The 27,469-nt window shown below is 40.7% G+C and overlaps 1 protein-coding gene across 4 annotated transcripts in view; it reads left to right on the top strand.

Annotated features, from left to right (window-relative positions):
• Positions 1-27,469, top strand: part of GLI3 (GLI family zinc finger 3) — a 687,322-nt gene that overhangs the window by 539,270 nt on the left and 120,583 nt on the right. For all 4 annotated transcript variants that reach the window (XM_029589537.1, XM_029589535.1, XM_029589536.1 and 1 more), the window contains one exon: positions 470-610. In XM_029589537.1, the coding sequence (XP_029445397.1) occupies positions 470-610 (141 nt within the window). The remainder of the gene's footprint in view (positions 1-469; positions 611-27,469) is intronic.

Here is a 27,469-nt window from a genome sequence, read left to right as displayed (position 1 = left end):
TGTCAGTGAGCTATTTTGCATACAGTGCAGCTTATTATCGTTACTGCATTATGCCTGGGATTTCTTAATTTTAAAACAGTGTATGTTTTTGTGCTAATTGGAAATAGCACATGCTATTTTAAAAATGCATATGATGATGCTTTTTTAGCATACTCTAATGCCAAGTTCAGCATTTAAAATGCAAAAAATACATTATCACAGCCCCCAGTTAGGCACCTAAACCCTTTGTAAACTGACCCCCTTAGTGACAAATGGACTGATTGGTACAGAAAGCTTTATTTTCTTTCTTTGTTAGGATCCTGTGGAATAGTTTGGGAACATAGCTTAGGCTGATCTCTGTTTTCTCCCTCATGGGCTTTAGTCAATAAATCCTTTCAAAAAGCACAGAATGGGAAAAACATTCCTTTTGAATGAGGCCCTCTATAAGTACAACATTTAACATCGCTTCCCACCATCCCCTATTTTGTAGGAACAGCCGGAAGGAATGACTCTAGTCAAGGAGGAAGGAGACAAAGATGAAAGCAAGCAAGAGCCTGAAGTGGTGTATGAGACAAACTGCCATTGGGAAAGCTGTTCACGAGAGTTTGACACACAGGAACAACTAGTGCATGTAAGTTAATGGCATTCAGGAACTAGGTTTTAAAGCTATGTGGCCTTTTTTCATGGAGGTCAGGTCCTCTGACCCTGTGCTGAGTCAAGTTTCTCAGCTAGCAGCAGCTACAGACTGGAGAAGGCTTTATGAGTTTCCGAGAATAAAGAAAATTCTGAGCCACAATGCCTTGACCTGTTCAGTCAGCTAAAGCTTAGTGTAAAATTCAATAAAGTCTTCAATGGGGAATGTAATGGCTCTGATCCTGTAAGCCAGCAAACAGTACTTTGAGTTAGAGACTTTGATAGTTATTGAGTTATAGTAAGCTGGACATGAATTATTATTAACCTTTAGCCAGGTTTTCTTTTTTTTTTTTTCTCGTATAAAAGGCTAAAATAAAAAAAAAAGAATGCGAGGACAAGAAAAATTATTTCCTCTTACGAGTTAGGTTTTTTTTAGTCTGTATGCATTTACAGTTATTTTCCTCTATCGACTGTGGTAGATAATATTCTGGAGGTAAGTAGACTCGTATTTCTATAGTCATGTGAAGAAAAGTGAAACCTGTGCTGGGTATGACAAAATATGGGGGAAGTATTGGGATTTTGTTTTACGGCATTGATTTTGAGTTTTATTGAAAAGTCTATTATTACATCTTGTCAGTGCTATTTTTGTGTTTTTTTGTTACATGCTTCCACTGATATTGGCTGTTGTACTGTTCTGCTTACTTGTTAGAATTGTCTGTTCGATTTGCTGATTTCAAAATAGTTAAAAAAAAAAAAAAAAAAGGAAAATATAAAAGTCCTATTTTATGCTAAGGTAAAATACTTTGTACTGGAGCAGAACAGTAAATTACAGAACTGAGGACCCTATTCAAGGTCATTTGTCCAGCCTGAGTATCCCCATCATTGGATATCTGGGTTAAGAATCAAGACTGTATATTATACATATTTGAAACATTGGTTGTTTGGGAGCACAGACTGTGAAATGTCTATTTTTCTGATGTTCTCTATGTTTTAATGTATTAAATCTGGAAAATTACTAAAAATAAATATTCAGAGGGCTAAGGGCTCTGTTCACTGAGAAGATAAGCTTAATACGGACAAGGTGGAAACCACTATGGACTTTGGATCTAGTAATATATACATAATGTTGATGGCAAAAAAATTTACATTTAAAAAGTTCAGTAACTGCAGCTCTGGGCCTAAAGAGTGCTAGTTTGTGGGCAACATTTTACTTCCTTATATATGATCTCAGATATTACTTCCCTACTTTCCTGCTAGCCAGCTCTGAGAATGTCAATTCATTGATTGTGCTGCAAATTCACCAAACATCAACAGTAGAAGAGAATTAGGAAGGGTTTTGTAGCTGGCTGACGCAAAGGCTCTTAACTGGGCCTTTAGCCAACATGAGTATTATAAAATCAAAGACATTTTTTATAAAATAAAACAAAAGATGCTTAAGATGATAGTGCTGTCTATCCAACTGGAGAAAAGCTCATAAATACTGTATAACCCTTAGGAATCGGAAAAAACCAACCAGGTTTCACACTATGACTCTGCCACAGCCACCCTGGAGAGTGCATCTTGTATCTTGCTGGTTTAACATTCTGCACCCTGTCTGTCTGCTGCTCTAGAGAAATGTTAGCATTTTTCATTTGCCAGGAGAAAAAAGTGTAAAAATCATATAATCCTGGACTTTTTTTTAAATCTCTATTCATATCTTCATCTGTTAATAGACTTTTTTGCCCAATAATGTTGAACCAAAAATCTTGCTATATCAGACATCCAGCATGAAGCCTTTACACCAGTGGTCCATGCATCACTTTGGTGACAAGAAAACTATTACTGATTTATTTACTAATCTTAATTTCAAGACCCAAACTAGGGGGTCATTTTTCAAATCGCGTTGGGCCGTTATAGTGTGCATTAGGGCGTTATTGCACGCGATAATGCCCTAACACAGACGATAACCACTGCAGTGTGAGTTGAAAATGCAAATTAGGGAAAGGAGAGGAGTTTGGGCGGGGTTTAGGCAGAGCTAAGGAAATTTAGGGGTCTGTAGTGCTGCGAGCGATAATGTATTGCATATTATCGCCCACATTAGGGCCGGAAATAGCTACAGCTATTTTGTTGGCGCCACGGGAGTGATAGTGTGCAGTCCGTCTGCAACTGCGGCAGCCGAAAATGCACCACCGAGATGCGGCCGCCTGCTCACTATCGCCCCCCACCCCTTTTTTTTTTCCACGGCGGATCAAATCCTCCAGTAACATTTTTGTAAGTACGTCAGCACAATTTATACCATATGATCAAGATGTATCACTAAGAATGTATCACTACTGCATTAGGTATTATTAAAACTGCCTTCCTGAAAGTTAGTGCCTCAACAGATGCAAAAGAGGTGTGAAAAAAAGTGACTTAGGATTACCCTGGCAAATTAGAACAGAGGAATTTGAAAACTGATTTTACATAATGTAATTTTAAATAAAGGTTTTCCTTAGTAAATAGATTGTTTTTGAAAGGTAACAGCAGACATTATCATTGCATGCCACTTTCTCTAACAGAAAATGAGGGAATGCGGAGTTCTAGTAGATGCGCAGGAGCCGGGCCTCAACAGAAAAAGGACATCCTGGAATGAGGAGTTATGACATGAGGGTGAAAAGGGGTAGACTCAAGAGCAATCCGACAAAATTTTTACCTACTGACAGGGTGGTGGAGGTGGTGAAGATGAGAATAATATCAGAGTTCAATAAAACATGGGACAAGCACAGAGAATCCTCAGCATGTGAATATCTGATTGCGTGGGCCGGATGGGCTTGATCTGCTATCATGCTCTCTGTTTCTATACTAGTCCTGCAGACAACATGGGCTAGATTTTAAAAGCCCTGCGCGCGTAAATCCTGCCGGATTTACGCGCGCAGGGCTTTTAAAATCTAGCCCATGTTGTCTGCAGGACGGCGTGCCTATTTTGCATAGGCTGCCTGCGCGCGCAAAGCCCCGGGACGCGCGTAAGTCCCGGGGCTTCGTAAAAGGGGCAGGAGGGGCATGTCCGGGGGTGTGTCCGGGATCAGGGGGAGGTCCGGGGTGGGTCCGTGGGCGTGGCGACGGTTCGGGGGATGCCGAGGCGGCACGCGCAAGTTACGCCTGCTTCAAGCAGGCGTAACTTGCCCAACAAAGGTAAGGGGGGGGGGATTTAGGTAGGCTGGGGGGTGGGGTAGATAGGGGAAGGGAGGGGAAGGTGGGGGGATGCAGAAGGAAAGTTCCCTCCGAGGCCGCTCTGATTTCAGAGCGGCCTCGGAGAAAACTGGCAGGTTGCGCAGCTCAGTGCGCACAGGCTGCCGATTTTGTGCTGCCTTGTGCGCGCTGACACCGGATTTTATAAGATACGCGTGGCTACGCGCGTATCTTATAAAATCTGGTGTACTTTTGTTCGCGCCGGTGGCGCGAACAAAAGTACGCACGCACGTATGTTTTTAAGATCTACCTCCTTGAGTTCTTTAGAGAGCATGATACCTATTAGATTAACATAAAAATGATCCAAAGCTGATGAAATACGTGAAATTATGAGACCAAATAGATTCCTCTTCAAAATAAGAAGCCTCTAAAGAAGGGATCTGCTTTTTTCATATACAGTATCCTGCGATAATTCTTATGTTGGTCTAATGAAAAATTATTCCAGCCCTCAAAGAAGCTAGTTTTTTTTTTATAATGTCTTCTATACAAAAAAAGCACATGCATAATTTGTTAACCACCAGATTTTTCAAAAGTTTTAAAAAGAGAATAAGTAAATCACCTCTGAAAGAAAAGTAAAAAAAACCACTTATGCATAGTGCATCACAGTGCAGTTGAAAGAAATTTAAGGAAAGAATGGAGATGCTAATTAGAGTAAATTTTCAATTGGGTGCCTAACAAATTATGTATGTGCTTTTCATCCCACAGAACCAACTTGATCTTCCAAATGCAAAGTACTAGCATAGTTCATAGTGAGGAGGATATAAAGTACACTCATACCTTAAGTCATCTCCAGTGAAGGCATACAATACATGTGTTGGCTACATACATTTTAATTCAAACTAACAAAAACAAGCCTTGCAGATTCACCCTTTTCTACTGCAAATGAACAAACAAAGGTAACAGGCTATTTGCCTAAATGGCTGTCTCCGGTATCAAATATATAGTGGTGCATGCCACTGAACAGGCTGTGTAAATCACTTTAGTATGATCATGTACAGTGTTTCTACTAAACTGGTGAAATTTAGGCTAATAGCCCTTTAGGATAATAGCCCTTTACCTTTGTTTGTACATACATTTTAAAATTTTAAAGGTGAATTTAAAAGCCCAGCGTGCACCAAAACTGGGATATGTGCATAAGGTTGGGCTAGCGCACGCCGAGCGGATTTTAAAAGCTGCCTGGATACGCTCGTACTTGCCGCTGCACTACAAATGAAAAGTTCCCAAAAGGAGGTGGGGTAGGGCAAGAGTGTTTCTGGATTTTAACTTGAAATTAGGGCATAGATACTTTATTGCACAGTCGCGTACCGGGGTCCTCCGCTTTGTAACTTCACTTCTGCTAGGGATGAAGTGTAAGATGCAAAACAAAAAATTCTAGGCAGATCAGCTAGGTTTTAAAGGTTAGGGTTACCTGGGGAGAAGAGAGCCTATTCCTATTCCTTACCTGAGCAAACTGAGAACGAACTAGGAAAACTGGTAATGGCGTGGGTGCACGTGTCTTTTAAAATCTTCCACTTATGCGGTAGAAGCGGCATTTGCACCCATAGGCGTGCATCCACTTAAAATTGCGTGCACATGTGCGTGTAGTCAGGCTTCTATTTATAATGTGCATATATATGCGTGTATGTTATAAAATGGCCGCGTCCCTGGGCACAGGCCGACGAACGCATACATATATATGCACTCGCGCTCCAGTTTAAAAGTTACCATCCCTGTATACATACATAGTTTTCTTTCTTGGCCAAATTTCAGCCCCCTGAATTCCCCTTTTTCTTGCGACTAACAGTGTGCATATTTTGAAAGTACACGCATATTTTTATGTGGATGAAAATTCACTTAAGTGGATTCAGCAAGTTTACTTGCATAACCCCTGTTTTAAGTTTTTGAAAGTTTAACCTATTAAGTATATAATTACCCTGTTAATACAAGAAGTTAATGATTAAACTAGGAAGATCCTTACTGAACAAAAAATGGTATTGGGCTGTATGAGCAAGAAGCAGTGGCAGGATTGAACCTGATCATCCAGATTTCATATCAAAACCTGGAAACTAAAGTTCAGTCCTGCCATGCCCAAGGACATAACGAGATATTTTTGCACTAGGTTCCACAAACTCTGCCACCATGCTGACATTTCTTCACCTCACTATTTTTCATTGAAATTTTTACAAGGGTTCTGTCTCTTTTATCTTGATAGTAATCATGGGCTAAATAACTGCAGCAAAATCTGCCACTGTCTGAAGCTGCCATCACTACCATCTATTAAAAAAATACCAAAATAAGTGCTTTATTATATTTAGTTCTGAATTATCAATTGGATAGTTGGAACTCTGCATTTAATTCTATTCTACCCTCAGGGTTGGGGTACCTACCCCCTTTGCCTGGCCCTAGTTATGACATTCATCCTTCAGTTCATTAAGCACTAGATTAACTTGGAAAGCTGTCCAAGCCATTTCTATAACATGGGACTCTGAAGATTGAAATTTGACTTCAAACTCCATATATGTTTACTGTCTGTGTATGTTGTGTGCTAGTTTAAAATTTGCATTTAATGTTAAGTTTAAATTTATTTATTTTTTCTCGGAAAATAGAGTTTGAATTAATTCTGAGAGCTAGTTTAAGGTTGGCATTTAATTCTAAGTTTTATAATTGTGAATTTGCAAAGGTCACTTATGTGATCCAAGAAGCTGGAGGTACTGGTTTTGGGTATGTAGTCACTAGTGTTTGATTCCTACCCAGTGACTTTTTTTTTATATTTATAGATTATTATCCTTATTATGAATAACTTTTTTTAAATAAGAATCAATTATTTGCAACCCTTTTTGGGGGAATAGTGATGATCCTAAAAGGCCATAAATGAATTTCTTTATGTGGACTAGCTCTTCCGTTTTTTCTCCAACTCTTCTTTCTCCAAGGAGGGTTTCTATCTGTGGGGTTGAAGGGATAACATTTGTGGCCCAGGCAAGGGAAACCTTGTGTGTGTGTGTGTTTGAGTGTGTGTGTGTGTGTTACTCTTGTTCTTTGTGACAGTTACCTAGATAAAACAGGCAGGACTCGCTGGATGGTTGTTCAAAATAATATCTACTGATATTGATTGGAGGAAAATCAATAAAGCTTATAAATAAAATGTCCAAACACATCCAGATTCCTCGACTTTAATGTAGTACAAGTTTAAATTATGTGTCCCTTTTTACTGAAACTTGGAACTTGTAATCCATCCATGATGTGGAATGAATGTCTGATGCAAGGGGCTGGGGTATCCTAACCAGGGCAGCTGTCCCTTTTCCCAAACAGTACCTGACTCCAGAAGGTCACTCCCGATCTTCACCTGCCTGTGTCCCGTGTCCCAGACTCCGGTTGGGGGTGGGGGGTCTTTTGATGGTCGTCTTCTCCAAACTCCTCTTTGAAAAATAACTCTTTCGCTGGGCAAAGAAGGGGGTGGCAGCAAAAACACCTTCCTTCCCATAAAATAGGAAAAAAAAGAAAAAGTGATCACTTGCAGGGCACAGCAACCTAACTCTTGATGGGTTGAAGGGGTGTACAGGTCCTTCCTGTCTCTCTGGAGAGGGGATTACAGCGTCCCAGAAAGTGCAGGTCAAACCAGCCAAAATCCTTTCTTTCAGTCTAGGAAAAATTACAAAAATCACTTTCCCTCCAGCCTATCACCAAGAACTGGCAGGGCAGCGTCTATTCCTTTTCTTGCCTAGCTGAGGGCCTAACTCTGGAGAGCACACTGAAACAAGTCCTTCCTTCTCGAAATCAAAATTACTGTCTCCTATTCATATGGTCTAACCCCTCCCACCGTACCTAACAGACGGCCTATTCCTGCAAGCCTCTTTGGGAGGAGCAAAGTTGAATGGCATAGCCTGCAATGCAGATGGATATAATTAACACCGGGGACTAGAGCCACTTGGTAGAGACCTCATCTCTACACAGTGATTTAGAATAACTTACAACTAACTCTGAATTTAATGGTTGACTAATTTTTGTTCTATTGCTGGTCATTCAGAAACTAACATGAGATACATAATAATCAAATTTAAAAGACAAGTAATAAATTTAAAAAACGTAATCAGATTTAAAAACCCTTAGTTTCCTAGTGTGTAGCAGATGGACTCGGGACCAGTGGGTATAGTGTGCTCCTGATAGAGTTGGAGACGGAGTCAGATTTCAATCTGATGTCAGCACTACATATATACCCCTGCAGGAAGCTCTGCTCTTCAGTATTTCTCCGTCTCCTTAGCAGCCTCGCGGTCAACAATAGCCCGCTAGATCAAAGAAGCCTCCACCTCTACAAGTCAAGGCCCATTCTACCTGAGCCCAGGCAGGGTCCTGGTCAGAAACCAAGATGTTTCTCAACCACTGCTCTATGGACTGGCAGGAGACCCTGGCACGGTGGCAGTCATTGCAGGAGGAAGCAGACCCATATTGCAGCTGCACAGGTACTTGTTCCCACTTAGTTACCTGCAGTCATGAAAGAGACATTCTCTACTGCCCTAAACCAGTGGTTCAAAATGTCCTGGTAGCGATTTCATTCCAGGCCCCACAGTGCTGCACACTTCTGCTGCTTCCAGCTGCCAGGACAGATTGCTGGCGTTCTCTAGTCCCTACTGCTGGCACTGAAAGGCTGATCAGGCCGGCAGATTAAACATGAATATTTGGTCAGATGAGCCCCAGACTGCTCCCAGTCCAACCCTGTAAATAAACAAACAAACAAAAAAAAAATCCAAGGGGTTGCTAGAAGCACCAGGCCTCTTAAAGGAGTAGCATCTACCCACACCACCACCAGTATTTGTATTTTTAGCCCCTAACTAACAATCTTCTGAAATGAAGAGACATGATTTTTTTCCCCCTCTGCTGCTCAGGTGCAAGAAACACAGCCCCTTTGTCTTAATTATTGTAATTAAAACATTAGGGGGTGGCTCTACTGGGGTAGACTTCTGAAGAGGGAGGGGGCTTGTGTAATCTCTACCCTGCCCTTTAGCTATGGAGAGGAGCCCCTATATTCTTCATTCCTAAGAGCAAACTCCTCCCCCTCCCCTCCCACCCACTTTTCAGGGGTCTTCTCCAAATCTACCAGCCAGCCGGTCCATGTCAGTTTAAGAGATCAACAAGTTAAACAAATGCCCCCCTCTAAAAGTTATAAAAGTGCTGTGTTTTTTATTATCTTTGAAAGAAAATAGTTTAGATGCCAAAGCTCAAGTATAACGCTTGTACGCTTTGGTTAATCAGGCAAAATCATTAGTCAGAAACATCTCTACATTAATTTTATAAAGTGGCCAAGAGGCTTTAAAATCTTTTATCAAAATCCAAATATTCAAAAAAATTAAACTGTACTTAACTTCAATATAAACTGGAAACCTTATTGATGTTCTATCATAACAGAGTTTTCAGTTCAGGGCTTGTAATCCAATCTCCTGGGAGAAGTGTACTCCCCAAAAGCACCACATGTCATACGTCCAAGGCATTCCTGGATAATTTTTAACCTGCTCTCAGACATGTCTGGATATAGCCAACTAACTTATTTAACTAACTCCAAATATTGGAATTAGCCGGATAAGTTATTTGGCCAATTCCAATATTTGGGGATGTTCCCGTTCTGGAACTTCCCCAAAACTCCCTTTACCTATTCAGCTAAATCTTAGTAACTCCCCATTTAGTCAGATAACATACAAGTTATCTAACTAAATGGCTTTGAATATTGGCCGCAGATACATATATTATATATATATATATATATAGAGAGAGAGAGAGTGTGATAGCTATATCACTGTTTAAAGAAGGAAAAAGATTGTTCATTTCTTATTCCCACTATATGTTGTAAAGGTCCTGGTTGACGTTGGTAAGAAAGCTTCAGAAACAACATTTGGCTGTAAGCTAAATTGATGATAATGCACTATGGAATTTCATATTGTTAAAGAAAATGCAAGTCACTTACAGTGCTACCAGTCAGACTATAGACCTCTAAGCAGTTACTTGATAGGAATCCTTAGGTTTTAAATGGTGTTCCCATAATAAATAAAGCTTCTGATGCCTTTGCTAAAGAAAGTTGATTTTAGACCAAGCTTAAACTTAAGTCTAGGTATATCATGAACATTAGAAGTGCTATGCTAAGTCAGACGGAAGGTCCTTTGAGTCCAACATCCTGTCTCAGACAGAGGCCTTATCCCACAAAGTAGATCCAATTTCTTGTTGCTCTCTCCCAAAAATCTGTGGGTGGTTTCAAGGAGTCTCATGGTTAATAACTGTTCATGGACCTTTCCTCCAAAGAACCTGTGCACAACTTTTTTTAAACCCAGCTATGCCACTTGCTATGATCGCATCCTCTGACAACAAATTTCGCAGCTTGAATGTTCATTGAGTGAAAAACATTTTCTCCAATTTTTTTAAGGAATATTCTTAGTATCTTATCCCCTCTCAATCATCTCTTCTTCAAGCTGAAGAGCTCTAATCTGTTTAGCCTTTATTCTTAAGAGAGCTGTTCCATCCCCTTTACCATTTTTGTTAAGAACATGAGAAGTGCCTTGCTGGATCAGATCAAGGCCCATCGAACCCGGCATCCTGTCTCTAGTAGTGGTCAGTCCAGATCACAAGTATCCGACAGACCGACCCCCCCCCCCCCCCCCAATAGTTGATCGGTTTCTTATATCCCACTCTAAGGGATAAGCGCTGAATTTCCTCAATCTACCTGACTAATAACTGTTTGTAGTCTTTTCCATCAGGAACTTGTCTAGTCTTTTTTTGAACCCTTGACCACGTCCTCTGGCAACATATTCCATAAGTTGAATTTGCGCTGAGTGAAAAAAAGACTACCTATGATTTGTTTTAAATCTACCGGTTGCTAGTTTCATGAAGTGTCCCCTAGTCCTAGTGGTGTTTCAAAGGGTACATAACAGTTCCCTATTTACCTGTTCCATCCCACTCATGATTTTATAAATCTCAATCATATCCTTGCTGATTATTTTATTTATTTATTTGTTTTTATATTTCACCTTTCAGACACTTTAAAGCTGATTGCATTCATCTGTCATCTCTTCTCCAAGCTAAAGAGCCCTAATCTATTTAACCTTTCTCCATAAGGGAATTTTTCCATTGCCTTTATCAGTTTTGTCACCCCTCTTGGTACCTTTTCTATGTCCACTATGTCTTTTTTTGAGATGGGGCGACCAAATCTGCCACAATACTCAAGGTGTGGTCGCATTATGATATCTTCAGTTTTGTTCTCTATTTGTTCTCTATTCCTTTCCAAATAATTCAAAAGATTCTGTTTGCCTTTTTGATCGCTGGCACACAGTGAGTCAAAGATTTCAAGGTAAGGACATCATGTGCTTATAGTATAGTTGGAATTATTTTGTATTACTTTGCACTTGTCCATATTAAATTGGATGTGCCACTTAGATGCCCAGTCTTCTAGTTTCACAAGGTCCTTCTGCAGTTCTTCACAATCTACTGTTGTTTTAAGGACTCAAAACATTTTTGTGTTATGTGCAAATTTCATAACTTCACTTGTTCCTTTCTCCATATCATTTATGAATATGCTGAATAGCATGGTCATTGTTAAAAAATACCATCCTAGAAGCACAGTCCAGATGTATTCCACACATTAAGAAAAGTGGAAAGAAGGCAAAACGATCACTGGCATGGTTAAAAGGGGAGGTTAAAGAAGCTATTTTAGCCAAAATATCTTCATTCAAAAATTGGAAGAAGGATCCAACAGAAGAAAATAGGGTAATGCATAAGCGTTGGCAAGTTACATGTAAGACATTGATAAGACAGGATAAGAGAGAATTTGAAAAGAAGTTGGCCATAGAGGCAAAAACTCACAGTAAAAACTTTTTAAAATATATCCGAAGCAGAAAGTCGGTGAGGGAGTCAGTTGGACTGTTAGATGATCAAGGGGTTAAAGGGGCAATTAGAGAAGATAAGGCTATCACAGAAGATTAAATGATTTTTATTTTTTGCTTCAGTGTTTACTGAAGAGGATGTTGGGGAAATACCCGTATCGGAGAATGTTTTCATGGGTAATGATTCAGATGGACTGAACCAAATCACGGTGAACCTAAAAGATGTGGTAGGCTTGATTGACAAACTGAAGAGTAGTAAATCACCTGGACCGGATGCTATACACCCCAGGGTTCTGAAGGAACTCAAAAATGAAATTTCAGACCTATTAGTAAAAATTTGTAACCTATCATTAAAATCATCCATTGTACCTGAAGACTGGAGGGTGGCTATTGTAACCCCAGTATTTAAAAAGAGCTCCAGGGGCGATCCGGGAAACTACAGACCGGTTAGCCTGACTTCAGTGCCAGGAAAAATAGTGGAAAGTGTTCTAAATATCAAAATCACAGAACATATAGAAAGACATGAATGGAGCAAAGTCGGCATGGCTTTAGCCAAGGCAAGTCTTGCCTCACAAATCTGCTTCACTTTTTTGAAGGAGTTAATAAACATGTGAATAAAGGTGAACCGGTAAATGTAGTGTACATGGATTTTCAGAAGGCGTTTGACAAAGTTCCTCATGAGAGGCTTCTAGGAAAAGTAAAAAGTCATGGGATAGGTGGCGATGTCCTTTCATGGATTACAAACTGGCTAAAAGACAGGAAACAGAGAGTAGGATTTAATGGACAATTTTCTTAGTGGAACGGAGTGGGCAGTGGAGTGCCTCAGAGATCTGTATTGGGACCTGTACTTTTCAATATATTTATAAATGATCTGGAAAGAAATACGACAAGTGAGGTAATCAAATTTGCAGATGATACAAAATTGTTCAAAGTAGTTAAATCACAAGCAGGTTGTGATAAATTGCAGGAAGACCTTTGGAGACTGGAAAACTGGGCATCCAAATGGCAGATGAAATTTAATGTAGATAAGTGCAAGTTGATGGATATAGGGAAAAATAACCCATGCTATAGTTACACAATGTCAGGTTCCATATTAGGAGCTACCATCCAAGAAAGAGATCTAGGCATCATAGTGGATAACAAATTGAAATCGTCAGTTCAGTGTGCTGCGGCAGTCAAAAAAGCAAAGAATGTTGGCAATTATTAGAAAGAGAATGGTGAATAAAACAGAAAATGTCATAATGCCTCTGTATCGCTCCATGGTGAGACCGCACCTTGAATATTGTGTACAATTCTGGTCACCACATCTCAAAAACGATATAGTTGCGATGGAGAAGGTACAGAGAAGGGCGACCAAAATGATAAAGTGAATGGAACAGCTCCCCTATGAGGAAAGACTAAAGAGGTTAGGACATTTCAGCTTAGAGAAGAGACAGCTGAGGGGGGATATGATAGAGGTGTTTAAAATCATTAGAGGTCTAGAACGGGTAAATGTGAATCAGTTATTTACTCTTTCGGATAATAGAAAGACTGTGGGGCACTCCATGAAGTTAGCATGTGGCACATTTAAAACTAATCAGTTCTTTTTCACTCAACACACAATTAAACTTTGGAATTTGTTGCCAGAGGATGTGGTTAGTGCAGTTAGTGTAGCTGTATTTAAAAAAGGATTGGATAAGTTCTTGGAGAAGTCCATTACCTGTTATTAATTAAGTTGACTTAGAAAATAACCACTGCTATTACTATCAACAGTAGCATGGAATAGACTTAGTTTTTGGGTACTTGCCAGGTTTTTATGGCCTGGATTGGCTACTGTTAGAAACAGGATGCTGGGCTTGATGGACCCTTGGTCTGACCCAGTATGGCATGTTCTTATGTTCTTCTTATGTTCTTAATAGCACAAGTCCCAAATCGGACCCATGAGGCACTTCATTAATGACCTTTCTCCATTTGGTAAACGGTCCACAATAGGATACTGCCCCAATTCCATCATCTCTCAATTTCCTGAGGAGTCTCTCTGTTGCATTCGTGCCTGCATTCGCCCTCGCTCCACTGTCTCTACCTGTGTGGTGACTCCCTCTGGGCCTGATGGACAGCTTGCTGCCACGGCGTCTCCATGCCGCTTCTCCCCGGCATCCCCGGGCCGGCTCGACGGTGCAGATCTGCCATGTTTCTGATGATGTAGGGCGCGCGCGCTCCGAAGTATGTACCAGCAAGGGCGTGAACCTCAGGGGCGTCCCCCTGTATTGACGTCATTCGCTTCCAACATAAAAGGTCTTTACATTTGCTAACAGATCGAGTTAGCAAGGACTAGCTTCGGCTGTCCAAGCTACTCTGCAACCGAAGGATTGATTGCAGAGATTCGTTGCACCGTTTCTCTCTACGCTACTCTGCCTCCTCGGACTTACCAGGTACTCGCTCCTCGAGGGCCCATGTTCCTGAACACTCTCCTTGGGGGTCCCGCTCTCTTTTCTCTATTTCAGAATACAGATGGGAACCGGTACTCGCTCCTCGAGGGCCCATGTTCCTAAACCCTCTGAAGATTCTCCACTGTCCAGAAGCTATTACAGATACAGACTATTGTGAGTTACCACCGCTCTCTCAGAGCTTTCCCTGGAAGCAGGTACTCACTCCTTGAGGTCCTAACCCCTTCCAGCTACTGAGCTTTTCAAGACCTTATGTAAGTTATCATCTAAGCACTGGCTATATATATATAACCGCATACCCTGTCTATTCACTATCTACAGTCTCTTTACAGCTCAGCAACCCTGGGATCACAGTTCCAGCATCTGAGGGACTTCAGCCCTGCTGGGCATATCAGCTCACTACTGCCTCCTCTGGTGGTTCTACTACCTGTCTAATAAAAGAATTATCTGTGTCTGTCTCCATACTCAAGCCTAGCCGGTGGTCCCTCTCAGGATATCCTCCTGGGGGCTCTGTCATCTGCCATCAGCCCAAGGATTCACCAATTTACATTCCTGTCCAGCTGAGCACCCTCTCTAGTACTCCGCTGGTACAGATTGCCAACTCAGCAGTCTATATCATAACAGATTGCCAACTCCTTAGCAGATCTGTTACAGATTGCTGGCTCCTCCTTCCATAGGAGCCAGTTCACAACAGATTGCCAACTCCTCCTTCCATAGGAGCAGAATTCTGGCGGATTGCTAACTCCTCCCCCTTGGGGGAGTAGATTCTATCAGATTGCTACTCTCATCTGCTAGCTCCTCCCATCAGCATAGCAGATCCACAACACTCTCATGAGGGAATTTGTCAGATGCCATCTGAAAATCCAGATACGCTTTATCAACTGGCTCACTTATATCCACATGCTTATTTATTACTTCAAATCTAGTAAACTGGAAAGATAAGACTTCCCTTTGCAAAATATATGTTGACTCTCCCTCATTAAACTGTCTATTGTCTGTGTGGTGAGTAATTTTGTTTTTAAGAATAGCTTTTACTATTTTGCCCAGCAATGGAATCAGGCTCACTGGTCTATAATTTCCCAAATCACTCCTGGAGCTCTTTTTAAAAATTGGTGTCATATTGGCCATGCTCCAGTCTTCCATGACTGTTTTAAATGATAGGTTGCAAATTACTAGAAATAGGTCTGCAATTTCATGTTTAAATTACTTCAGAATCCTGGGGTAAATCTTATCCAGTCCCAGTGATTTGTTACTGTTTAGTCTGTCAGTCTTATTTATTACATCCTCCAGTTTCATAATGATTTTGTTTAGTTGCTCAGAGCTATCACCATCAAAAAATGTTTCTGGTGTGGGTATGACCCTAAAATTCTCCTCAGTAAAGACAAGCAAAGAATTAATTTAGTTTTTCTGCTCTTTCCTTGTCCTCCCTGACCACCCCTTTTATCTTTCAGTCATATAGCGGTCCAACTGACTCCCAAACAGGCTTTTTGCTTCAAATGTACTTGAAAAAGTTTTTATTTCTTGTTTTTTACCACTATGGTAAGTTTCTTTTCAAATTCTTTCTCTGTCTTCTTTATTTACATTTTCAAATATAACTTTCCAGTTCATGATCTTCCTTATTTTCTTAAATTGTTTCTACTTTCCTTTTAGCTTTAATTGCCTCATTCACCTCACTATTAAACCATGCCAGCAGTCATTTGGTTTTCCTTTGACTTTTTTAATGCATGGAATACATTTTGGCTGAGCCTTAAGAATGGTAATTTTAAATGTTGTCTGCACCTTCTACAAGTTTTTAAACTTGTGAATTGCTCTTTTTCATTTTTTTTCTAACTGAGTCAAACAGGATAAAAGTTGTACAAGAAACAAAATGCAATGTTGAATCTTTATGGATAGAAATTCCAGGTGAAAAGAGGAATAACTAGCAGTGGGGACGCTAGTAAGTTTGGCAGCACAGTGGTGTAATGGGTGAGTTCAATTACCCCAGTATTGATTGGGTGAATGAAACATCAAGATATGTTAGAGGTAAAGTTCCTAGATGAGCAACTGGTACAAAAAACAAGAGGGGCAGCTATTTTAGACCTCGTCCTTATTGGCACACAGGATTTCATCTGAGTAGTAACAGTGTTGGGACCACATGGCAAGAGTGATCACAGCATGATGAAATTTGACTTAAGAACTGGAGGGAGAACACTAAAGAAATCCACTGTGACAGCATTTAACTTTCAACAAGGTGACTATGATAAAATGAGGCAAATGGTGAGGAAAAAATTGAAAGGAGCAGCTGCAAAAGTTGAGGTTATATCGGGCATGGAGTTTGTTTAAAAATACCATCTTGGAAGTTCAGACCAGTTGTTTTCTGTGCAGTAGAAAAGGTGGCAGGAAGGCTGAACAACTACCAGCATGGTTAAAAGGCGAGATTAGAGAAACTATAATAGCTAAAAGAACTACTTTGAAGAAATGGAAAAGGTAAGTTAGATACAAAATATTGATAAGGAAGGCAAAAAAATTGAAAAGAAGCTTGCCATGGAAGCAAAAACTCATAATAAAACCTTTTTCAGGTACATTTGAAGTAGAAAGCCTGTGACGAGTCAATTGGATCATTAGATGATCAAGGGGTGAAAGTGGCATTTAGGGATGACAAAGCCATAGCAGAGAGACTAAATGAATTCTTTGCTTTGGAATTCACTGAGGAAGATGTAAGAGAGGTACCCATGCCAGAAATTATATTCAAAGGTGATGATTCAGCAGAACTGAATCAAATCTCAATGTACCTGGAGGATGTAATAGGGCAAATTCACAAACTAAAGAGTAGCAAATTACCTGGACCAGATGGTGTATATCCTTGATTACTGAAAGAACTGAAAAATGAAATTGCAGATCTGCTAATAGTAATTTGTAAACTATCATTAAAATCATTTATAGTACCTGAAGACTGGAGGCTTGCCAATATACTGCCAATTTTTAAAAAGGAATCCAGGGGTGATTCAGGAAACTACAGACCCTTGAGTCTGAGGTGTCTCTCAGGCAAAATGATAGAAATTATCATAAAGAACAAAATTGATGAATATATAGGTAGGCATAGTTTAATGGGATAAAACCAACATGGATTTAGCAAAGGGAAGTCTTGCTTCACCAATCTGCTACATTTTTGTGAAGGTGTAAATAAACATGTGGATAAAGGTGAGCCAATTGATATATAATGTATCTGGATTTTCAGAAAGCATTTGATAAAGTCCCTCATAAGAGACTTCTTAAGAAATTAAAAAGTCATGAAATAGGGGCAGTATCCTATTGTGGATTGAGAACTGGTTAAAAGATAGAAAACAGAAAGTAGGGCTAAATGGTAAATTTTCCCAATGGAGAAAGGTGAATAGTAGAGTGCCTCAGGGGTTCTGGGCGCACTACTTTTTAATATATTTATAAACAACCTGGAAATGGGAACAATGAATGAGGTGGTCAAATTTGCTGATGACACCAAATTATTCAAAGTTAAATCACATGAGGATTGTGAGAAATTGCAAGAAGACCTTGAAAAACTGGGAGACTGGGCATGCAAATGTCAAATTAAATTTAATGTGGACAAGTACAAAGTGATACACTTAGGGAAGAGTAACCCAAATTATAGCTACCAAAATTATAGTTCCACATTAGGAGTCACCATTAAGGAAAAGGATCTAGGCATCATCGTTGATAATATGTTGAAATTTTTTGCTCAAGGTACAGCAGCAACCAAGAAGGCAAAAAAAATGCTAGGAATATTTAGGAAAGGAATGGAGAACAAAACAGAGAATATCATAATGCCTCTGCAACCTCATCGAGTATTTTGTGCAGTTCTAGTCACTACATCTCAAAAAAGATATAGCAGAATTAGAAAAGGTACAGAGAAGGGTGACCAAAATGATAAAGGGGATGGAGCGAGTCCCTTACGAGGAAAGGCTAAAGAGGTTAGGGCTATTAAGCTTGGAGAAGAGTGGCTGAGGGAGGGATATAATAGAGATTTATAAAATCATGAGTGGAATAGAATGGGTAAATGTAAATTGATTATTTATGCTTTCAAAAAATACGAAGACTAGGCGATACTTCATGAAGTTAGTAAGTAGCACCTTCAAAATAAATTGGAGAAAATTCTTTATCACTCAATGCACAATTAAGATCTGGAATTTATTGCCAGGGATGTGATTAAGCAGTTAGCGTAGCTGGGTTTAAAAAAATGTTTGGACAAAGTTCCTGGAGGAGAAATCCATAAACTGATATTAACCAAATAGATTTGGGGAATAGCCACTTCTTATCACTATGCAATAGCAGCATGAGATCTACAGTGCATTCAGAAAGTGTTCAGACCTCTTCATTTTTTCCACATGTGCACAAATTTGCACACATTTCTACAAACCTGATTTCACTTTGTCATTATGGAGTATTGTGTATAGATTGAGGAGGGAAATAATGCATTTAATCCATTTTAGAATAAAGCCATAATGTAGCAAAATGTGGAAAAATTGAAGGGATCTGAATAATTTCTGAATGCACCGTATTTACTGTTTTGTATCTTGCCAAGTACTTGTGACCTGGATTATCCACTGTTGGAAACAGGATACTGGGCTTAATGGACCCTTTGTCTGACCCAGTATGACAATTCTTATGTTCTAGTTTCTTCCTCTTATTATAGTTTCTCCTTTTGAAGTTATATGTTATAGCAATAGTTTTATGTTATGGGAGTCTCAGTTTAGTGGACCCTTGGGCCGACCTGCAGGAGACTGGGAAAAGATGGTCACTGTCTCTAGTATATGGCAGGCCGGGAGGCAGATGTTCAGGCTGGACGTAGAGGTGCTAGTCACCCTGGAAGCTGGTATTCCCCCAGGAGGAGCCCGTAGGAGCCCAACTGCTGGGACTTAGGCGACATCACCCTTGGAAGCTGAAACCCCCCCGGGAGGAGCCTGTAGGGGCCCGGCCACTGGGACTTAGGCGGTAGTGGATCAGGACTGGGAACTGGAACCAGACTAAGACAGTAGATCAGTACTGTAACAGGGCTCGGGTTCTGGAACCAGGCAGGAACTGTAGCAAGGCTCGGGTACTGGAACCAGGCAGGAACTGTAGCAAGACTCGGGTACTGGAACCAGGCAGGAGCTGTAGCAGGCAAGCAGGAACCAGGCAGGTACTGTAGCAGGCAAGCAGGAACGGAGCGATAGCGAGGCAGGTCGCTCCGGGGCACAGCGCAACAGGGATCCGATAGGTAAGCCTGTTGCAAGCCAAAGACTGGGTGGCCGCGGCCGGCTTATCAAGGCCACGGCATCTGACATCAGGAATTGGGCGGAGTCACCACTGGTGGGAAATGGCCTAGAAAAGCACCCAAGTGGCGCGCGTGCGCCTAGAGACAGGGCATCCATGGAAGGCTTCCCAGCGGCGCAGCCCTCGCAGGGACGCCGCCGAACAGGCCAGGAACTAGGCCAACGAAAGCGGGAACAGGTCCAGGAACGCAGAGGTAAGGGTCTGGTCGCGGCACTCGCGGCCAGAACCGCAACATTTTGTGCATTTTTCCTTCAATAACTAACTCATAACTGATTGCATATGATCACTTTTGCTTGGCAACTCCACTAGTGTTAACTCTTGCACCAAGTCCTGCTTTCCAGTGAGAACAATATTGAAAGTAGCCCCCGTCCCCGTACACTTTGTTGGGTATAGGACCAGTTGCTCCATGAAGCAATTATTTATGGTGCATACAAACTTAACCTCCCGATGAGGCTTTCACCCACTGAATATTGGGGTAGTTGAAATCTCCCATTATTATTCGGTTTCCACACTTAGTAGGCTGTCAAATCTCTCTTTCTGTTTCACTATCCTGGTTGAGTGGAAGGTAGTAAACCCCCAATACTATACTTCTCTCTGTCAAACATTGAATTTCTAATCATATAGATTCCAGATTGCAATTTGTTTCCTGCAGAATCTGTATCTTGCTTGACTCTACGGACTGGTTAACATACAGTGCCATGCTACCGCTACTTCTATCTATTCTGTAATTTTGATATATTTTGTACCCTTATATCGCTATGTCCATTGGTTTTCCTTTTATTACCAGTTCTCTGTGATGCCTATAATGTCAATATTTTCATCCAGTTTCATTCTATCTAACTGTCCCATCTTATTTTTCATACTTTTGGCATTTGTATACAGATATCTTCTTTTTCACATCCCTCTTAGTGATAGTTGATTCAGGTTATTTGGATATAGTTTTCTTCACAGCCTTATCGCCATTAAATCTAATTTCCTTTATTTAAAAGAAAACATTTGTGGATACCAAATTCCAAACCATGCACTCCTGAGTAACTGTTGATTTTTCCTCATAGTTTCATTTAAAAGCTGCTCTGTCAGAGCAGAAGGAGAGGTGGGAGACCCGAAAGGAGGACGCTGACTATGCAGGATTGCTGAAGGGACATTGTTCATCAGCATGGAACATTATGAGGGTTCCTCCCCCCCTTCCGGTCTGGTCACTAGTGGTGTCATCAGTCTACGGGTACTCTTTATTTAATCCAGGACCCTGCGGTGCACAGCACTGGAGCACAGCCAAAGCAGTGTGCCAAAAGGGCACAACCCTTTATATCAAATAGGCAAGAAAAGGAAATCTAAATCCTGGGCATCTACACCTTCTAAAGCCATTCTAGGACCCATGAATGACTATGACATTCATTACTCTCTTTTGCCCGATATGGATGTGGGTGAAGAGGACTCTGTATCTGGCTTTTCACAAGCTCCGGGCAAGAATTTTCCCCTAACACAACCAGCAGTTCAGCTTTCTATTAATACTTTGCAAATAAATCATTTGCCTTCTGGAGTTCCTACATCTGATCTGTCAGTTGAAGGTGAGAATCCTTCTGAACCAGGCCCTTACCAATAGCAGTTCCCTCGCCTGTAATTGAGACAGGTGGAATTGTGGAACCCTCAAATGTTACTCTTTTGGATGTATAGAGGTTGGAGGCTAAGATGGAGAAAGATCTAGCCCAATCGGTGACCCAGTTGTGTAATTTTTCTGCTGATTCAAGACTAGTTAGAAGATTGAGTCTAAACTCAAGAGTTTGTAGGTATCTGTGTCCACACTTTTGCCTCAGGTTATGGCTCTGCAGACCTCTTCTTTCTCCCAAATTAAGGATAGTCTTGTTACTCATAATCGATTGGAAATTTTGGAGAATTTTTTGAGAGTTAAGAATCTAAATTTATTGAATTTTCCAGAGTCAAGGCTTCTGTCTGCATTAGAATTATTTAATAAATATTTGTTTGAGATATTACTTATTCCAGAAAAACTTTTCCTATATTATCCATGATATACTATTTACCAAGGAAGAAGATAGTAAGCAGGGATGAAGATTGATAGATTAGTTATCCATAGTTTTGGGATTTCTACCTTCCTTGAAGCTTCTATTGATGACATACCCACTATATCTACTTTAATTATTTTTTTTGCCACAGAGCATGATAAAGATTTGATTTTTGAGAAGTATTTTTTCTATAAAGATATGTTATTTTGTGAGAAAAGAATTCAGATCTATCCTGATATTGCACCGATAACTCAAATGCAGAAGAAACTATTTCTTGATTTAAGACAAAAAATACTTAATATTGGAACTAGCCTTTTCCTTAAATACCCTTGCAAATGTTTGTTTTTTTAAGCAAAATAAGGATATTCTGTAGTCTGTGGAGGACAGCCCACTTTCCTCCCCCCTCCGTCTCTCTGGGGAACATCAGCGCTACTGAAGATTACCATTTATTTACCTTCTATGTAATACAAGCAGCCCAGGAAAGGACACCTGTACATCTCAGAATCAGACCTCTTTATTTTCAGACATTTCAGATTTACCACTTAGAATAAAATAACATCTTTATGCTAGGTAAAAACTTTTACTACAATTCTTAACACAGGAAATACTATAAGGACTATAGCTTAGCATGTGTAGGTGAACTCAGAGCAGCACATGTCAGAATCCTTGGCTTGCTTCAAATATTTAAGTAATAAACATAACTGACCAACCCCACAACTTCTAGAAGATTGCCATTAGTCTCACCATTATAGATGTTGGCTCTAAGAGCCGCAAGAAACTACAGCTCCATTCGTGTTGTGTGCTCCGGAATCCTAAAGCTGGTTTGCTGGGCTGTAGGGAGGGGCAGTGAGCAATGGTTCAGGTGTCATCTTCAGGTATTCATAGTCATCTTTTTCCACCAGTCACCCCTCTGAATCCCTCTCCCCTGCTGCTTTTATAGGCCAGAACATGCATATGTAAGATCTCATGCATAGTCAAACAGGAGCACGAAAAAAGGGGTCTCTTCTTCAGTTCAGACTACTAGATCCCCCCCCCCCCCCACTCTGGTGCATGACCGCTCCTGCCAGGTGGCAACTCCTGACCAGGCACATGACCTCAGTCTTGTGACATCTTGACCATTGAACTGCCCTGCCTGTGGCAGAGCTCACCTATCAGCTGATCTGTCTGATAAGCCAGCCTTCTTGGATTGGCTCTTCTCATCTCCAGGCAGATTTAGGATCTGCTGCAGGTCTGAACTGTCCTTATACACACCTAGCTGTTTGTCTCAGGACCTTTGTTCACTGAGATAATGTGTTATTCTTCAGAATGTCCTAGTTAAACAACTGTATTGGCAGAGCAAATCAGATAATGCAGTCACTTTTTGCCATTCTGGCTAAAGTTCCTCATCTCTCTGTTTGGCTGAACTACAGGTAAGTGTCTATCTTGTGAAGTCAGCGTCCATCTTGTGCAGTCAATAATCATATTTTGCTGCATAAAGTAGTAAAAGTTCTAGTATCTCCCTATAGTCTCATATCAAAATAATCATTTTGTGTTCCTAGATCCAGCACATTTAGAATGATGTTGGTTAAATAAGTCTATGGGAACCTAAGGTTAGGGATACTGCTTAGCATCAAGAGGGGTTAAAATTCAACTATTTGTTTTTGTCTTACAATCTTTTCCTTTTTTTTTTCTTTATGGTATTTTGTATATTTCCCTGCTTATCCACATTACTTTTTGCGGGCTGGCAACGATGTACTTTAAAATATCATTGATGTTAATATTCTTACATAACATAAGAACATACGATATGCCATACTGGGTCAAACCAAGGGTCCATCAAACCCAGTATCTTGTCTCCAACAGTGGCCAATCCAAGTCACAAGTATCTGGCAAACACCAAAACATTAAATAGATTCCATGCTATGAATGCCAGCAACAAGCAGTGGCTATTCCCTATTGATTAATAGCAGTTTTAAACCCAGCTACACTAGCTGTCTTAACCACATCCCCTGGCAACGAATTCCAGAGATTAATTGTACGTTGAGTGAAAAAAATTCTGATTAGCATCACCTCTGTGGTGGGAAATTTAATGGAGACTCTGCTGAAGGAAAGGATAGTGAACTATCTTCAATCTGGTGGGTTTCTCGATCAGAAGCAGCATGGATTCACCAGCGGAAGGTCCTGTCAGACTAATCTAATTGATTTCTTTGATTGGGTGACTAGAGAATTGAATCAGGGAAGAGCGCTCGATGTAATTTACTTGGATTTTAGTAAAGCTTTTGATACAGTCCCACATAGAGGACTCATCAACAAAATGAGAAGCTTGGGAGTCAGCTTCAAGGTGTTGATGTGGATTACAAACTGGTTGACGGATAGAAGACAATGGGTGATGGTAAATTGAACCTACTCTGAAGAAAGAATGGTGTTAAGTGGAGTGCCACAGGAATCGGTGTTGGGACCAGTTGTGTTCAACATCTTCGTGAGCAACATTGCGGAAGGGATAGAAGGTAAAGTTTGTCTATTTGCGAATGATACTAAGATCTGCAACAGAGTGGACACACTGGAAAGAATACAGAGAATGAGATGGGATTTAAGGAAGCTGGAAGAGTGGTCAAAGATATGGTAGCTGGGATTCAATGCCAAGAAATGCAGAGTCATGCATCTGGGATGTGGTAATCCAAAAGAACTATATGCGTTGGGGGGTGAAGGGCTAATATGCACGGAGCAGGAGTGTTAGTGTCTAATGACCTAAAGTCGACGAAGTAGTGTGACACGGCAATAGCCAAAGCCAGAAGAATGCTAGGCTGCATAGAGAGAGGAAAATCTAGTAAGAAAAGGGAAGTGATAATCCCCTTGTACAGGTCCTTGGTGAGGCCTCACCTGGAGTACTGTGTTCAGTTCTGGAGACCGTATCTCAAAGGAGATAGAGACAGGATGGAGGTGGGCCAGAGAAGGGCGACCAAAATGGTGGGTGGTCTCCATCGAATGACTTATGAGGAGAGGTTGAAGAACCTGAATATATATACCCTGGAGGAAAGGAAGAGCAGGGGTGATATGATATAGACCTTCAGATACTTGAAAGGTTTTAATGATCCATGGTCGTCAACAAACCTTTTCCATTGGAAACAATTTAGTAGAACTAGGGGTCATGATTTGAAACTCCAGGGAGGAAGATTTAGAACCAATGTCAGGAAATATTTCTTCACTAAGAGGGTGGTGGATGCCTGGAATGCCCTTCCGGAGGAAGTGGTGAAGATTAAAACTGTGAAGGATTTCAAAGGGGTGTGGGTTAAGCACTATGGCTAGAGGATGGGAATAAATAAAAAAGCTTGGGGGTAACCTGCACAGAGTGGCAGTTACTATCTTGGGAAGCTTGCTGGGCAGACTAGATGGACCATTTTGGTCTTTTTCTGCCGTCATTACTATGTTACTATGTAACTGCACGGAGCAGTAATTACTACCCTTGAGAGAAACATGAGGGTATCCTGCATGGAGAGGCAGATTTTACCATAGGAAGTTTGCTGGGCAGACTGGATGAACCATCTGATCCTTTTCTGCAGTCATTACTAGGTTCCTATGGATGGCCCCTGTCTCACGGCTGGACTGCTGCCTGCATATTTCTTACGTTTTTTTAAACAAAGGGATTAAAACTTTCCAAGCAACCTATAATAGGTTATTTAGGATTTGGTCAAAACTCAAACACAAGAGATCTATTAACCTTTCAGAGAGCACAGAGAATTTATGCACAAGCATGACTTTGTACCTAAGGGGATTCTTACTACCCTTAAAAGAAGCATGGGGTTAACCTGCACGATGTAGCAAATACTACTAGAAGAAGCTTGCTGGGCAGACTGGATGGACCATTTGGTCCTTTTCTGCCATCACTACTATGTTACTATGTTATAGGGAAGGTCCACAGATCACAAAATTGGGGAGTGCATATATTAAAAAAAAAAAAAAGGCTATAAAGTGGATGGGAGTTGGAATACAACTTTTGTTGTGGCAGATTCTGCCCAGCCCCCACAGATTAATTGAACAAAAAGAAGGGGGGAAATGAAAGGGATAGCATTAACTTTACAGGCTACTGCAAACACACACTAGCACCAGTTAAGACAGAGAAAAGAAAATTTTAATAAAATAGCTTTAACTTTGCAGGCTACTACAAAACACACACTAGCATCAGTTAAGGCAGTCTTTATCTGGCAGGCTGTTTTTCTTTTTGCAAGAATTGAAATTTTTCTACTGAATATGTGAATTTAGCATCATAATATTTCAGGCCAATTAGCTTGGTATGCTCAATATTTTTTTTTAAACCAGAAATACAGGAGAACTAATAGAAATCAGGAGGCTGCTAAACTCTTTCCGTAGCTGTGCTCATTATTTGAATCCGAACCAGTTGAAGTCAACATAGTTTAACACTCATGATTCATTAACCAGTAGGCAAGGTGCTTTTATTTTTTATCCATTTTTGACATCCTGCCTTATTTATAGCACCTATCCATCCTTTTCCTCTCCCCCCCCCCCCGCCCCAGACAGTTAATAGAAAGATTCATGATTCTTCATGGTTGTCTATCTAGTGTCTGACAGTGCCAGCTGCCTGTGAAAGCAAGTCACTATCTATAATTGATATCCTTCTATGGAATAGGGTGCTGACTGCAACTGAAGGGCTTTTGCTGAAAGCTCTTAAATCCTGACAAGTTCTGCCCCTTGTTCTGGTTCAGTCATTGAGCGGCACTGCTGGAACTCCAAGCTTATTTGAACATGGTGTGAGGGAAGCATATGTTTCACATTAGCAAATCCTCCCCCCCCCCCCCCCGCCCTCTTCCTTTAATAAAAGAGTAGATAGCATTTGATGGCCTGCGTTTGCATTGTCGGGCAGTGCCATTTACATAGCACCTTTCAAAGGATTAGCCATCCTTACATTACTGTCTAAACACATTAAATATAGATTTTTTTTTGTCTCCAAATAAGATTTATGTTTACTCTGGAATCACACTTATCTGCTGAGTATTTTATTTATTTATTTATTTATTTATTTTGCCGGCAAGCTCCTCTCCATTAATTTTCCGAGTGGGATATTCTAATTGGGTTCGGTGGAGCTCAAGCTTATTTTAAATATTTGATAAATTTATTTGCATTGCCTAGAAACTTAAGAATAATAAATCTCTCCTTTGTTACATTTTGTATTTTTCTAGCAGTCCATTTAGACGTAGTGAAAAACGTTGTTGTGAAACGGCTATATAAAATTGAAAGTTTTCAACATAATCTCAATTTAAAAAAAAAAAATGTTTCATTTAAGCCTTCTGGTCCAGCAGCAGCTTTGGATTAGTATTTATTTTGCCCTCTTTTACACCAAACAATTTATTTATTTAGTCTATATTCCATTTTTCGAGCACTTTATAGCAGATTACATGCAGGTACTGTAGGTATTTCCCTGTCCCCAGAGGGCTTGCAATCTAAGGGACTCATTCACTAAACCATGGTATTTTTTACCAGCCAGCCAGACCATTACATGATAAATGTACCTGGCACCATTTTGAAAAATGGCCACCGACAGGTTTGGATCCTAGGGAACCCTCTGGGCCCCACTGGACAAGCAAGGCTGTAACTGTAAATCTTGTGAGGGTTTGGATGGTGGGCTAAAGTTGGGGGGGGTCCCAGCCTCTAGGTGCATGATTTTTGGCTTGATGGAGAAGGGTGGGATGGAGCCTGAGCTGGCCTTAAAAAATGTTTCTACTTTTATTTCCTACTATGGCCATCTCCAAGGGTGGCAGGGAGATGAAGGGGATGGAACAGGGGATCTATGGAGACCCCTGGATTTTTTTTAATGACTTTGGGGGGTGACTTGGGACTATTTGCCCTTTTAAGGCTGGGCCCTGGGATCATTAGGTGTTCTGCTGCTCCCAGGGAAAGTTATTTACAGCTCAAGAGTTACAGCTAACGTCACATAGATTAACGCAGCTTGTAATTTTTCTGGTAAGCCATGTTGTTTGATTTGCATCTTTTAGGATTTTTATGAACTGGTTCTTGCCATCAACTGGGGCTTGGAAGCTTTAAATTGAGGCGGGCTTACCATTGGCAAGCCACAGCAAAGGGCCAA

This window comes from Rhinatrema bivittatum, chromosome 2 (genome assembly GCF_901001135.1).
Source record: "Rhinatrema bivittatum chromosome 2, aRhiBiv1.1, whole genome shotgun sequence".
NCBI lineage: Eukaryota > Metazoa > Chordata > Amphibia > Gymnophiona > Rhinatrematidae > Rhinatrema > Rhinatrema bivittatum.
The sequence above is the reverse complement of the archived record's forward strand: the minus strand, read 5'-3'. Positions and strand labels throughout refer to the sequence as shown.